The sequence below is a fragment of the Drosophila albomicans genome, chromosome 3 (assembly GCF_009650485.2).
Source record: "Drosophila albomicans strain 15112-1751.03 chromosome 3, ASM965048v2, whole genome shotgun sequence".
In the NCBI taxonomy this organism is placed as follows: Eukaryota; Metazoa; Arthropoda; class Insecta; order Diptera; family Drosophilidae; genus Drosophila; species Drosophila albomicans.
The window spans coordinates 18145559-18161620 of record NC_047629.2 but is presented as its reverse complement, the minus strand read 5'-3'; the positions used below and the strand labels follow the sequence as shown (position 1 = coordinate 18161620).

The 16062-nt window shown below is 40.5% G+C and overlaps 3 protein-coding genes across 9 annotated transcripts in view; 2 read left to right on the top strand and 1 right to left on the bottom strand.

Moving 5' to 3' along the window:
- LOC117567959 (protein qui-1) overlaps window positions 1-9160 on the top strand; it is a 48788-nt gene extending 39628 nt beyond the window's left edge. The window contains exons 14-20 of one of the 7 annotated variants that reach the window (XR_007954793.1): window positions 1588-1683; window positions 1748-2831; window positions 3566-3808; window positions 3874-4190; window positions 4570-4648; window positions 8064-8190; window positions 8243-9160. Coding sequence is in view for 3 of the 7 variants with exons in the window: in XM_034248261.2 (XP_034104152.1) it covers window positions 1588-1683; window positions 1748-2831; window positions 3566-3808; window positions 3874-4190; window positions 4570-5421 (2592 nt within the window). In the remaining 4 variants the exon portion in view is untranslated. Of the gene's footprint in view, window positions 1-1587; window positions 1684-1747; window positions 2832-3565; window positions 3809-3873; window positions 4191-4569; window positions 5873-6895; window positions 7684-8063 lie in introns of those variants that run through there. The other 6 variants (XR_004572098.2, XR_007954794.1, XR_004572099.2 and 3 more) reach the window with 6 other exon arrangements.
- A 3608-nt stretch (window positions 9161-12768) lies between these two features.
- On the top strand, window positions 12769-14525 carry LOC117572715 (dynein axonemal assembly factor 3 homolog). The gene has a single exon (XM_034255778.2). It carries the CDS (start codon window positions 12897-12899, stop codon window positions 14469-14471), a length of 1575 nt encoding a protein of 524 aa, XP_034111669.1. The 5' UTR covers window positions 12769-12896; the 3' UTR covers window positions 14472-14525.
- Window positions 14468-16048, bottom strand: LOC117572717 (mitochondrial ribonuclease P protein 1 homolog). The gene has a single exon (XM_034255780.2). It carries the CDS (start codon window positions 15953-15955, stop codon window positions 14522-14524), a length of 1434 nt encoding a protein of 477 aa, XP_034111671.1. The 5' UTR covers window positions 15956-16048; the 3' UTR covers window positions 14468-14521.
- Window positions 16049-16062: the final 14 nt, after the last annotated feature.

Genomic DNA, 16062 nt, shown 5'->3' with positions numbered 1-16062 from the left:
CCCCAACTTACTTACTGAAAAATTGCAACCAACCTGCCTCAACACTGTTCAAAATTTATAAGCCCCGGCCACAAGCAGTTTTTGGTGTGTCTTCGCAATGCTTTTAAAAATCCTTTTAAAAAATAATTCAACTTGAGTTCATCCTGCAAACTGTTCTAATGAACTTTCCACCAAGTCAGTGTCAAGACCATTTAGTTTACCATTTTGTTGCAGTGTAGCTGGCACAAATGTTGAACTCTACAGAATTGCGGAATGCAATTTATTAATATTTGATTGGATATGGCCATTGGTGGAGGCGAAGGCGGAGGCGGAGGCGGAAGAACCTTTTAGCCTTTTGTCGCCGTCAAATGGCGGGGAATGCGTTAAAATAGCGTTGAAAATGGCAAATTAATTGCATTTAATGTTGTGCATTGTGTGTGTGTACCTTGGGTCAAGTACCGCAAATACACACAATGAGTTGGGTAAATATCAAAAGCAAACCAAAGGACAGCATTCTTATAATATTTAATTATTATTAAACGCCCTTTGATCTAAAAAAAACAAAAGGTTAAAGTAACAATAGCTGAAGATAACGTTTTAAAAAGATTCATTGCAAAAAAAATATATTTTTTCTTCGGTTTTAACTTAGCAAAGAAAATGCAAACAAAATTAAAATTATTTTTAAACTGCATTTTAATCTAATAAAGAATATTAAAGAATTTTAAATACATTTTAATTTCAATAGAAAAAATGAACCAAAAAAATTGAAATAAAATATTAAGCATAATACAATTTTTTCATCAATTCAATTGTTATATATCATAGTTCTTTTTGATTTAACAGACATTCTTTTTGATCAGTCAGCAACTGAAGATAAAATTATAAAAATTTATTTCAAACTTACATTATAACGTCGTTCTGTAATTAACAACTGAATTTATACAAAATGTAAAGCTTATTTTTATATATTTAAAAGCTTTTCAAATTATATTTTATCTATCAGAAAAGGTATAAAATAAATAGTAAATTTCGTGCTTCTTGGGAAATTTAAATGCTTCAGCAACTAAAGATTAAATTGTAAAAATTAAATTTAAAATTATTTATTTTTTTATAGTCATACATGATTTAAATAAACACTACCTTATATCTAAGGCCCGGCTGAATTCTAAATTAAATTTTTACTTCTATTTTAAATTAACAAAACAAAATTGTAGATGCAAAGTTTAATTAAATATATCAAATATAAAATTCGTTGCAAAGTTGAATTAAAATATTTCAAATAAAATTTTAGATTTGTAAATATAATTGCAATAAATAAAAATTTGCATACCATTTAATTTAACAATTCATAATAGTAATAATAATATTATAATTTTCATTTTAAACAATGAATTGGTAATATTATTTCTATAAGTGTGAAAATGCATGAAGAAAAAGGAATATATAAATAAAATTATACTATTTATTTTATCAATTAAAAATAATATAATGCATTTCCATTCAAATTACGAATCAGCAATAACACTTTTTGTTAATTGAATATGCAATTTACATGAAAGTTGATATTTTTAAAAGACTTTTAATATAAATTACTTAATTACTTTGCAGGTTTTCCTGTTGGCCCTCTGCGAGGATAATGCGCTTTATGTGCGCACTCTGGCCACGGGCAAGGAGCTGCACACACTCAAGGGCCACAAGTCGCGGGTAAGTGGAGCATACAATCATCAAAGGGAGGAAGAGCGTCAGTTAATTAATCTCTGTCCAACAGATACGCACCATTTCGATTGGCAAGGACAGTCAGCGCTGTGTAGTTGGCTGCGAGGACACTCGTGCCCTCATCTACGATATGCACTCGGGCAAATTGGTGCGTTCGATGCCACCGAATCCGGGTCCCGTAACCGCTGTCTATGCAATGGACAATGATGATTTCCTCATCACCGTCGGCGGCAACAAGATAACCTTCTACTCGTTCCGCAACGAGGAACTCTACGTGAATCCCTACTCGCGAAATCCGCGACGCAAGCGAAGCCTCAAGCGACACACTCAGGCTCAACGCTCGCCCTCGACGACGCTGCCGCCCATCACCTGCTTCGATCTGTCCCGGGACTCGCAGCAGTTGGCCATCGCCTCGGGACGCAATGTGCATCTGATGCGCATCAATACTCCGGAATATCAGTGCACTCTCGAGGGTCACACGTGTGTGGTGAATTGCCTGAAATTCGCACCCAACGGGGAGTTCCTCGTCACTGGCGGCGATGATCGTTTGGTTCGGGTGTGGACGCTTGCCCTGGGCGAGATCATTAACACGTTCAAGGGTCATGCGGCGCCTGTGATGCAGCTGATAGTGCTTATGGACTCACTGCGTGTGATCTCCACGGACCGGGAGTCCATGATGCTGGTGTGGATGGCCGACTCGGGCAATGTGCTGCAGACGATTCAGGGTCCCTACAAGAGTCTCGCGGCCACCAATAACATGCGCTTTGCCGTCTCCACGAATGGCGATAACACTCTCAAGATTTGGTCACTCACCCAGGAGGATGAGAAGTTCTCCGTTTCGCATTCGGATGAGATCACCTGCTTTGAGATCAGCGCCGACAGCATGCACATCATAACCGGCTCCAGGGACATGTCGCTCAAGGTCTGGCAATCGGTTGGTGGAAAGTTGAGCCAGGTGCTTGTGGGTCACAGCGATGCTGTCACCTGTGTGGCAGTCTCGGTGACCAACAAGACGCAAGTCATCTCGGGTTCGAAGGACACGAATCTACTCATCTGGGATCTGCTCACTGGCGAGGAGGTGCACACTCTAGCTGGACACTTGGGTCCTGTGCTTGGCGTCAAAGTGTCCGCAGATGGTGAGTAGAAAATGGCAAACAATTAACATAATTTAAATACAATTTGATTAATTTATAACATAAGTTATTTATTTTTGTATTTAAATATTTATTTATTTTATTAATGTTTAATTACAAAATTTTATTCATTTTGTATTTTAATCAATTACTATTTTATTTATTTATTATTATCTTTACTACTCATAATATCATCAATTTCTCAAATACTTTTATTTATTCGCACTCAACTTATTGCATAAAGTAATGGCAACTAGAACTTTATGATATATGAAGAAATTCTTAATAGTTTTTAGTTCCATTTAATTCATCGTATAATTTACTTAGTGGTACAATTTAAAATATAATTCCATCGATATTCAATCAATATTTTTTCCTTAAACAAATATTACATTACAACATTTGCGTCTTAAGTTTATTATGATTAGAGTAATAATAAATTTATAGTCCTTAGCTATATTTTATTTAATGCAATTTTCATATTATCACACATTACAATTTAATACAAAATTCTTTCGAGCCTTTCACAATACTTTTCCTTTTACAAATCTTATATTAAGTTGTTTACATGCTCTTTATTTAAAATAATATGTTTAAGTAGAAAAAGACTAATTAACGTTTTGTAATATGAAATACGAAAGCAATTAAAGTTTACTTTCCAATATTTCTAACAAAGGGGGTTCTAGTTAATAACATAAGGATATTACTAATCCCATTTCTCTCTCCATTCCTTACAGGCTCCACGGCTGTTTCTGGCAGCGATGACAAGACGCTCATTGTGTGGGAAACGAAGCGTGGTCTGGCTTTGACCTCGCTGCAGATGCACGTGCCCTTCACCCACTTTGACATCAGCTTGGAGGTGTCACGTGTGCTCGTCCAGCTCGTCGACAGCTACAATCTGCCCGTCATCTGTCTGCACAATACGCCAGCCCAGTACGTGAAGCTGCCCACCTACTCGGGTCCCAGCAAAGATGTCGAGGGTAAGCAGCTGTCCCCCTTAGGCTAGTGAATAATCTTTGATAAACTCTCTCGGCTCTCTCGACAGACTTGCGACCGCAGGGCCCCAAGCGTCAGATGAAGCGGCTGCTCAAGAAGGAAGTCTCCCTGGACACGTACACCTGGCAGAAGAAGTACGGTCACTTGACCTCATCGGTGATGATGGCCCAGGTGGATGAGCGCCTGAAGCGACGCTTCAGTGTCTCGGCCAGCATGGAGGAGATCTCCAAGATAGCCGAAACGAAGACGGGCGCCTCGCAGGCCAATCTTGGACCGGAGCAGGCGGCGCTGGCACAATCCCAGCACTTTGATCAATTGGAGGCGTTGTGGAACAAACGTTCGCCGCCGAGACGACGTCACAATGCGGTAAGTACAAGGCTGCCACGACGCACGTCCGGGCGGGCCACGCCTCTTTCTGTCCACTTGCTGCCTATGCTAGAAACTGTAATGTAGTCCTAGGGATGTGTGCGTGTCGTGTCAATGGCGATAGCGATGGCGATGGCAAGACACGAGCCAAAGCACGAGTTTGCTTTTTGTAGAGCGCGTTCTCATGATTTCTTTTCTGTATTTGATTTGTTTTCTTTCCCATTTGATTTTCCACTCTTATGTTTGACTTTAATTGGCTTCATCTCTGTACGCTTACACAACTTGTAACTTGCAACTTGCAACTTGAAACTTGAAACCACAACAACAACATCAACATCAACAACCACAACGACGACAATCGACAACAACAAATCAAAAGGGTCTTTCGCGCCAGACGTCGCTGGTGGAGGACCGGTTAGAGTCCTCTGATGACGATGAGTATCAGGATGAGCGTGCAGGTATGTTGTCAGCCTCCTACGACCACATCCATCTGCTCGCACGCTTGCCCGGCATCCGCACTCTGCACGATGCATGGAAGACGAGTAGTTTGCGTGTCTCCCGCACCCGCACACGCACCCGAACCAAATTCTATGTGAACACACCCCCGCACAACAACAGCCACAACAACAGCCAGAACAACAGCAACAATCACAGCAACAAAAACCTGAACAGCAACAGCAACGACAACAACAACACAACGGACAACAACAACAGCGCACCCAATTCGAGCAGCAATCTTGGCCAGCTTGGCAATCGCGATGCTCCCGACTTGGTGCGCGATCTCCTTCAGGCAGAGCGTCCGGTGACGCTGCGACAACTCTTCCACTGGTCGAGCCTGAAGCCGCATCTGTGGCGCAGTCGACGCCAGCGCAATTGTCAATCGTTGCAGCCGCATTTCCGTGTCAATGTGCCAGATCGTGCACGTGCCACGCCCATCATACTGGTGGAGAACTACGACAGTCGGCATGTGCAACGTGTGCGCACCGATCTCGTGTTGCATCCCCAAAGCATACAGGCTTCGCTGGGTCACATTGCCATCGAGAGTGCCACGCCCAGTGCCAGTTGTAGTCCGAGTGGCAAACGTGACGCGAGCTGCGGCTTCATGGGCTGCCATTGGACGCTCTTCCGTGGCAAGTCGAAGTCCAAGTCAAAGACAAAGACACGTGCCACGTCTGCAACGCAACCCGCAGAGCCGCCAACTGCGGGTTGCAATGATTGCGTAACGCAGTGAAAACTGATAACTGACAACAATTCGAATCACGAACTACACGAACTGCTACACAACTCTTTTACTCTCTTGGCAAACTCTTTCCCACACACACACACACACACACACACTGCTCTACACAACTTTTGTTTACTATACAGAAAAAAATGAAACAAATTCTAAAATCGAAAATACCAACTTCTTCCTTCTTAGCACCTTTTTGTAGCCGTAGTCTTTTTGCAACTTAGCTAGTTTTAATTTATTTTCATAATAAAGTCTGCAAATATTTTTGTGTAAATTTCTTCTTATTTTTTGTATGCGTATGTATGAGTAGAATTGTTTTTTCTTGGTCCCAAAACGTTTGCAGGTAAGTGTGTAGCATAGTGTATTGCATTTTTCTTTTGTTTCATTCCAATGAAGCGTGTTCCATTTCCCTATTTCGCATCAGTTCCATTAAATGGCGTTTAAGGGAAATAAAAAATGGCGAGCGCTGAAAAGTATGCTGCAAATTATTTCACATGAACGCCATAAATTGCCATCAATAAAAATTTCAGCACGATTAACTCGATCAAACGAAACGAAACGGAAACAGCAACAACAACAGTAACAAATTGATATCAAATTGGAAATGAAAATAAATGAAAACAACAAATTTGCAGCTAGCAGCTGCTGCACATCGGCTGCGTATCAGTTTAATCAATTTAAACGAGCCATTTAAATGAATTAAGCGCAATCAATAAATGTGTTGCAATTGCAATCTGTGCATGTTCCCTCTATCTCTCTCTCTATGTGTGTGTGTGAGTGAACATGTGTGTGCGTGTGTGTGTGTGATTTACAGTTTGGAACATACGACGAGGTCGAGGTAAGCGGCGAGTTTCTTTCGTACTCCAGTTCTGCAGTTGTTCTGTTCTTGGCATGTTTTGCAATTCTCTCGACTATCATGTTAACACCCCCTCTCACCTCCCTAGCCCTCAGCCCTGCGCCCTGTTACGAACTTGCGGAAAAGCAATCAAAAACGATAAAAAAAGAGAAAAGAAAATTGAAAAGTTTTGTACCATATGTAAATGTTACTGTACTTTATATCATGCTTTATGTCGATCTACTTAAGTAACACTTTGATTCATTGATTCAAATCAAAAGTTTTTTGCGTCCTTTCTATTGCTCTGTCTTTCTCTCTCTCTCTCTAAATATATATATACTACACACACACAAAAGCATACACATTCTCACTTTCTCTGTCACTATCTCGATGTGTATATAAAAATTTGAGAGTTTGTTCAAGTTTTCTCATTTTTTTTCGTTGCTCTTCGCAACAACATCACATATTTTGATGTTTGAGTGTGTCAGTGTGTGTGTGTGTCTGTTTTGGCAATCTACAAAAATGCCAAAATGAAATGAAATTCCATTTTTTCGTTTCGGTTAACAAATATAACAAAACAACGATCCAACGCCATCAAAAAAACCACCAAATAAAAAACCACGCACCACCAAAAATCAGCCAGCGCCAGTTCCCGCAACTCATTGCATCAGTAAAAATAAGCAACAACAGCAACTGCAACAACAACATCAACAGCTGCAAATAAATATAATTAAAAGCCAGCGTAGTTAAAGTAATCAAATCAACAACATTTCTACCAACTACCATTTCCCACGTTAGTTAAAACTACGATTAAAATCGAAAGTTTGTGACTTTTCTGCCTTCCAAAAACCACCACAAGAACAACAAACAACAAACAGCAATAAGAACAACAACAACTAAAAACCTAGAAAATTATTCGTACTTTATTAGTTTCACTAGTTGGCATGGAAAACAAGTCTTGCAAATATTCCCAGCACTTGAAATCTCGTACTTAATCTAATTGTGAGTGTAAAGGAATTAACTTCATTAGACTGAAGTTTTGAGCACCTCCCGAATATTAAATGCGAAACACTTTCTACAGCTGACTTAATTTTTGAACATTTTGTGTGCTTTCTAGACGACTTCGACGAGTTTTTCTAAGCTCCAAAAAAAAAAAAAAACTTGTACTCGATACACATTATCCGCATTACCTTTCGTACTTACAAGCATTACCTCACTGCAAGTGCTGAATAATTTTTGAGAGCTCTACAAAATATATATATCTACTTATTGAATACTCAACTTATATAAAAGTGGGCCGCATAAAGCGCAATGAAATAAATAATTATCTACACTGAACATAATGCAAAACAATATAAGCATATATTAGATTGTACTTAGTTGTCGTCCTCGCACATGGAAGAGAAGATAATGTCGGAATTGTTCAAGTAAGTAACTGAAATATCCTAATAACACATAGCATATGTATATCTATAGAGCTGAAACATAGTCTAGTTCTAATCACATTGCTTCTAGCATATGATTTGCCTCAAATGGAATCGATTCCATTCACATTTCTCACTTGCAACTGAAAACAAAAACAACAACAATAATAATAATAATATTTAACAATACAAATCATTTATTTAGTTTCAATTAGTTGAGTATGCCATTCTGTAGTCCATATACTAAGCATACTGGGCATGCTTTTAGCTTTAGCAAATCAAACAATTTGCTTCTCTCCAACTCTTTTTTTATATCAAATATTTGTTAAATGATGAATGTATGCTTAATGAATTTTGTAATCTTCCCATGCACGAACACACAGATCATTTCGCTACAGGAGGAGGAGGATACCACAAAGGATAAGCTGTAAGGCAAACTGTTCTCTGGCAAGCCGACAACCTAAAAGAAATCGTTAATTAATCTAGTCAAATAAGTAAATGTTTTAAATGGTAAGCAATAATTATGAGCAACTTGCTTCAATTTTCACACACTCTCCCTCAGTGATCTATGAACTTGATTGAATTTATACTTTCTGACTGGCAAGTAAGAGAAAGATTCGGGTTTAGAGAGTGATTTTTGATTGAACGATTGAAGGATGCTCGCACTTGGCATATACTCGAGTTAAACTCAACTATTGTTTCTACTTATTAGGTCTCCCGCAACCCTTTATTAGATCCCTTTCCCTGTAGTCTGTAGTCTCTAAAAGCAAAAACCACCGTCTCAGACTTTGTAGAATCTAGCATTGTAAGAGAGCCATTTTGACATTTTAATGTTGTAGAACGTTTTATGTATGTACTTACAAACAATACAAAACCAAAAAGAGAAAACTTGAGCTAAATGTTGTTGATAATATACGAGTAAAAACATTTTTAGTATGTAGAAGCGTTGAAAAAATACAAAAAAAAAAAAAAACAAAAAAACAAATAAATTACAACCACAAACTTGAAGGGGTTAAAAGCGTAACTATGCTTAAAAAAATCATTAAACAAAAACAAAGTAAATAAATACAAACAAATAAAACTGTATTTGCCACACTGAAATGCCACATATGCTGAATAGTATCCAAAGTATAAATTTATACATAATGTTTTATCCAACAAAAGTGAAATCTTAAAGAAAAAAAACAATTTAAAACAAAAAACAATTGACGCACAGTTTAATTGCATTTCGTTTTCGGCATTGTAAATATTAAGTGTGTATATCTTGCGAACTTGTTTAATCACATATCCATATCCTCAGCAAAGCTTTCAAATTGTTTAACTTATCTTCTGTTCAAAGCACACTAAATTAAGTTCTATTTTCGTTTCTGTACGCACCTTAGATAACTTCAATAACTATCTGACAATCAGAAGTTCTTGTCTAGAACAAAAAAAAAAAACAAAACAAAATAAAAGATAGACAAAAAACCAAAAAAAAAAAGGAGCAAAACAAAAATGAAATAAATATTGACAGAAAGCGATATTTCTACACATATTTCTATGCATGCAACATGTGAACTTGTTTAACCTCTAATCTAAGGCCCCCATAGGACACGCTGCATAGCCATGTAGACAATACCGAGTAGTAGAACACCATTTGCCCTATTGTATGTCCTCAAATTTATGTAACGTAGGAGAAAATGTATAAATGCTGGCAGATAATTTCGGGTATTTAGCATGTGCACCGGTGGCAGTTCAATGGTCGTTGAACTCTTGACCCAATGAACCTCAGCACATGCATGTGCTAAAATAACTACAAATAGAACACACACACACACACAGAACACCCACACACGTACACTAACACGAACACAACTGTCTATGTCTATTACAAAATTAAACTAAACTTTACTGGAAAACAGCAAAACATCTCTCGTCTTTTACTGCAACCACTTAAGTCAACCAACACACACACACACGCATCATCTAATGATGCCACATGCCAGAGAAAATGCTAAGTAAGTTAAAAACAAAAGGTAAATATGCATGACCTACATAACATCACTTAAAGCTCCATAGAAGGATTCATTTAAATAAAATGTAAATCTTCTGGAATAAATGTTGCCTGCTTTTAGGCTGATATTTAAATAATTCTACTAGCTGGCAATCGAAAAAGCATTGCATACTTCTGAGGGCCATCATAAATCAAATGCAACAGCATGACTCACAGAGCAATGATTCAAATCAAAATACTTAGCATTAAGTAAATTGAATTCGAATATTGAAATTGAATACATAATGGATGGATGGATAGAAGAACAAATGTCTAACGCTTAATTTATACCATACATAAATTAATTGCAAATGTAAATGTAACAAATGAAACAAAACAATTAATTTGCTGCACTTTGATCGACAGCATTTAATTATGCAATTCCAGTGTGGTGGTAATGCTGTTCCGGCTGTCGCGATAGCCATTATGACACCATTTAGTCGGGGAATGCCAAACAAATGCCAACAGCTAACAAACTGGTCCACATCAGCAGCCAACAAACCGCAGACTCAGCCATTTTGTTTGCTCTGTCTAATGAGAAAAGTTTGCGGAAAACATTGACAATGAATCCCGTTGATAACACTGAACAAATGACAAAAAGAGTGGGAGTGCCAGAGGGGCAGTGGAAAAAGGCGGCCAAGGGGTTGTGTATGCGGGGCGGGGCGGGGCGGTGCGGTGCGGTGACAGAGAGGGAGGACATAAGCTGGCAACCTGAGCCCCAAATGTGGGTTAGCCTCCCGGCGCTGGATGAAATGACATTGAGCAGATGACTACAAGCCCTTATTCGATAGGGGCCTGTTACAGCAGCATACAAAATATAAACATATACACACCCACCCAAACACACACATAATAAAGGGAAAAAAATCATTACGCCTCGTACAAATAAATACTCGAAATATCGATTGTTATTCAAACTTTTGTTTGACCGAAACAAAGTCGCATGTGACGCGTATACTTCAATTGTTATGATGACCTCTGAGGCAAACGTTCATGCTTACAATAATGGCATGTCTATGCCCTAAGTAATTGAGTAAACGTTTCAGAGCCGACCAATATTTAAATAACCAAACAGCTTGGGATGCCTGGCATAGCCTTGTAATTTTTTAAATTCCATTCGAATTTGTATACAATATAAATCGTGGCAACCGCAAAGCCTTGCCTAAACCTTTTTCTTTTTTTTTTTTGGCTGCCATAGTCTGGCATTCTTTTGGCCATTTCGTTTTTGCCACAGGCCTCTCGTCGTCTCTAATTACTTTTGTTTTCAGCAGCAACCGCATGCCACTTGTCGAAAGCAGCAGGGCAGAGAGCAAAAAACTCATTGAAAACTGACGAGTTGATGAATTGCAGACAGCGAGTGCGAGTGAAGGACATTAGGATTACTTTGTGCTCGTATTTATTGAACCACAGCCAAATGAAGCACAAGTGTATAGCATTGTCACACAGACTAATCGAACACGCGACGTGCCAAAATCCATGCTCAAGCTTACCCGCATAATCATATCACATAATTTGGCTGAATATGCTTTTGCTCGTGCTCGGATTTAGCATTAGATGCACTAAAGCTGCACTTAGAAGCGCTGCGCTTTCAACAACAAAGTTGAGAGCGTAATTGCGCAGAAACGACAGTATAATATTGGTCGTTAAGCGTTGTGTGATGCGATATCGCGTATACGCAACGTCTAACGAGCCAACAAAGAAGACGCACACACGCACACACACACACATGCGCGCAATTAAGACAACCTGCTTGCTGTGCTGTGTTGTCAAAGTTTTCAGCTGGCCCGGATTGAAATGCTTTGGTCTGAAGTGAAGAGACTTTAGCCAACAATAAGTATGTATTAAGAAGTTTTCGGCTTTGTCAAGCGAAAGTTAACTTGAAAGAAAGAAACTGCGAGCAAACTATATACACTAGCAAACTGTGGATGAAGATTAAGTAAGCCACTCAAGTTCAGGGGGAATGTGGAACCACAGCGCCCAGGAAGAGGGAGAGCAGTAAACGATTTTTATCGTTTTTCCCCGCTTTCCGCATTCCGGCGCCACCATCACATGCATAATTTCCATTCATTTCATTTTTTTGGTCTTGTTGCCAAAGCACTTTTTTGCGGAAAACGCATTAGAAACGTCCGTTTGGCTGGGAAGAATAAGTATGCGTAATCTAGTTGAGAGTGTTGGCTTAGCAAATACCCCATAAATAAAAACCATATACGAAACTTCGAAGTTGTTAGTTTTGTTAGTTTTGACATTTAAGTTATTTATATTATATAGTTTACGGCAACTGTAGAATTAATGGAATTGAGTTGCACATTAACTAAAATTCAAATTGGAAAAATTATATTATTTAGGTATAGCAAATTAAATTTTTTAATTTATAAATTTGAAGCAATTAAAATAATTGTTATTAGTTAAATAGGCAATTTATTAAATTTTGAATACATTAAACAAATAATCTTTAAAACTCATTATTGACGACTTCACTTAGAGCATAGAAAATGAGATAGCATTTTCATATCTGAGAATTTATGCTGAGTAGTTAAGTTATTGTTATCTTTGGCAATCATAATGAGTTGGATATTATCTGTGATTATAGCAAATAGCTGAATATTTTTGGCTCGAATTTTGTGCTATAATCAGACTTCAAGCTGTGGTAATCCTCGCAGGAACCGTGCCACGGTCGCGACGCAGTGGCAATCAGCTAAAAGCAAGCAACGAGAAAGCACTGAATAATGCATTACGATTATGCTAGGTCAGCATCTTTAAGTATGTATATCATCCTCGAAGCACCACGGGACCAAGTGACTGCGTCTGTTCTCCCTTTGTATGCGAGTGTGTGTGTGTATGTGAGTGTTGGATGCACTGCAGGCGAACTGATATCGTAAACCAATTTCCGCCACGAGCTATGAGCAGCGCTCTCAAATGCTTGCAATAAATGCAATCCAAACAAATAATGGAAAGAGAGAGCGGATAAGGACAGTGAGTAGATACGAGTATGCAAAGCAGGCTGTCAGAACTTTGTTACCAAGCGACAGCTTAATACAGTCACTGAAGCTAGTCGTCCAGGCAACTGACGCCAATCAAATAAACAGAGCAGCAACTACAAAAAGAAATACGAAAAAAATTAAATCCAAACAGAATTGTGTTCAATTTGAAGTCAAAGCAAGTTCACTTTTCAGTCAAAGCAAAAATGTTTTGGGGTCTCAGCTCTGCTCTTGATTTATACCAGGAGTACATTAAAGCCTTTAAGCTCCCGGATGATGCCAAGGCTGATGCTGAAGAGCAGCCGGCTGCATTGAATATTCTCATTTGTGGCGGCGCCGATCCCAGGCATGTCATCAGAACATTGGCCAAGCGTTACACCCATGGCTGCAAGCCGAAGCTCAATTTCTATTTGCTTGATGGCTGTGCTGAGATTATGGCCAGAAACATGTTACTGCTTGGATTGGCACTGGAGCCACCCGAATCCTTTAGTCTCGTCTGCAAGGCGCATCTCTTCATGGACATCTATGGCAACTCTCTGCTGCGTCCCAGCTCGCATCATTACATGGCCGCCAAGGCGCGCACACTGCTGCGCGTAATCTGCTGCGAGGATGTGCGTCAAAATGTCGCACCCATTCTGAATATCGACGCACTAAAGTACAAGGAACGGGATGGCCTGGAGACAGCATTCACCTTCTGGCAGCCTAAGGAACAGGTCTTTGAAATACAACGCTTTTGGGAGCAGCGTGTGCGTGCTCTGCTCGGACCACGCTATGATCATCGCGAGGGCGCTTTTGACTGGGATCTGAGCATGAGCCTCAAGGATCGCGAGGCGCAGCAGATCTGCTCCCAAGAGTATCGCTATTGGCGCGAAACTGGCGTAGCTTTTGTGTTTCCCGAATACGAGCATTGCAAGCCCAACAAAACTCTGGCGGCAGGCTTGGTTCGCAATGGACGCAACTATGTGAATCGTGGCTATGTGGGCGACATCCAAACAGGGCCATTCTGTGGCTTTGGATTGCGCAGCTCCGAGGAGCGCATGCATAACTCGGTGCACGGAGAGAACGATTATCGTGCCACAGACGTAACTGAACGTAATCTTCTGGAGCTGTTTCACGAGTTGCAAACCCAAAGCGTCTATGAGCACGACAAAACGCTCTCCAGACGCTATGGCTCCACAAAGCTGCTGATGACGCCACTGCTCTCGCACAACGAGAGCGACGTCACCGAGAGTCAACAAAGCTATAACAAGCCCTGGATTCCGGTGCCTGATGTGCAGATTCACTTCGTATCGTCCATGGACATCCTGGACATGCAGAAAGGCTGCTCACGTTGGGATGATCACTTTGACATTGCGTTTATGGCCCACAATTATTTTAGCTTCCTGAGCAAAGAGTTCTTCCGGGCTCTGCATGAGAAGGCATTGTTTATCATGGAAACGAAGCTGTTGACTGTAGAGCGCAAAGAACAGGTCAAGAAATTCGAGTCGAATGTTAAGGATATTCTGAAGGAAGCGGGTCTGCGTCCTTGTATCAATTATCAGGCCATCAATGCCAAGAACATGTTCTTAAAATACAAGAAGACTTTGGGCGGCGATGGCGATGCTGAAGATAAGTTCTCCGACGAAGATAACGATACCAATGAGGAAGAGGCCAATGAATTGGGCTTATACATTACGGAGATAGAAGAATCTCAGCCAGAAGACATACAAATTAAGCAGCAAATTGAAGTTCACGAAGGAGATGTCGAGACTGAATGCAACGACGCTTTAGGTCAAGATTAAATTAAGTTCAACAACACTTAACTTTATTACTATTAACTTAAAGAGTCAACCTAGCTACTTTGTTTCGTTTTCCTTTTTCCTGTCGCCCAGCTGTCCAGTTTAAAATCCATTCCCTCTTTGCGATGTCGCAGTTTCTGCGGCTCTGCAAATGCTGTGGATGTTCTTCGATCGCCTTCGGATTTGAGCAGATGATCGATGCGCACATTGAATTTGCCAGCTCGCTTATTTAGCGCTTCTCGCTCGTTGTGGTAGTCAACGACTTTACGGCGTGGCACGTGCTGCAAAGCCGTATCCCAGTCGCCCGTCTTCTTGAGATCCAACATAATGCTGATCATTTGATTAAGCGTCAGCGACTTGCCCGATCCTGCACCCCATTGCAAATAGCGATCCAAGGGCAAACGTGCCATGCGCAGCCCCAAACGTTTTGCCTTTGCCAGCGACAGCGGTTCGTTGTTCACTGTATCCACCATGGCGCCTACGATGTAAATGTCATCCGGATCGTAGCTGACGAGGTCCTCGCGACAATGTGGTGTCAGGTAGACCAGTTGCTTCTTGGGAAACAGTTCAGTGAAGCATTCGCGGTGCACATTGATCGGAAACTCGGGATTGTGCATGGTGGGTATGTAGCGCTGAAGTATCTGCATGCAGTTGCCTTCGAAATTGGAGTTGCAATAGTGCAAATCGAAGGGTTCGTCATTCATGCGATTCTCGGCAAAGCACAGCATCAACTGCTTGGCAGCATACGAGCTCTCACGATTGGTCATGTACTGATCGTAGGAGCAGTCCAACACCAGCTTGGGTGCGAATTGCATGGCACGCGTGAGGCGATTATTTTGCCAATGATTGATTGTACTGTCGTAGATACGCAGAAACATCGATGTGTGTGCCAGGCCATAGACGATGTGATTGTTCTCCGCCCGCTCTTTACGAATCTCGGCAACGCGTCGTTCGGTTTCTACTGCACGTTCCTCCTTCTTGCGCTGATTGGATTCTTTCTTCATCTCTATTTGCCAAAGGAAAGCATAGTATTTGCTGCGCGCCGACTTCGTGGGCAGCTCCAGCACACGTGCCCAGTGATGCTCTTGGAAGAACTCTAAAGCTGGCACACGGCGTCCTTCTTGATATGCAATATCTACCTCAAGCTGCAGTACCTTAAGCCGCTTCTCTCGCTCTTCTTTGGTCTCCGATACATGCTGACTAGACGGTAGCTCTTGGGCAACTGGGGCTTTTCCAAAAGGGTTTACCGGTTTATCTATTACGGTTTCCGGCTCCTCCACATTAAATGACAGTTCCTGTGCAACAGTGGCTTTTGCAAAAGGATTTCCAGGTTTCTTTATTCTGGTTGCCGGCTCCTCCGTAGCGGCTTTTTCATGTGGATTTTGTTTGAATGGATTACTTAAGTGACGTACGGCGGCAACTTGAGCTACCGCTGATTTGTTTAATAGAATTCTGCATGCTTGCCAACGCACCAAGTTTCTTAACATATTTAATTTAATAAATTACAAATAATACAGTTTTTAACTTGTGTTTCCAGCAGCACGCGTAAATTGAATAATACCACCAGCTGATTGTCTATAGCGTTGCCAACCAA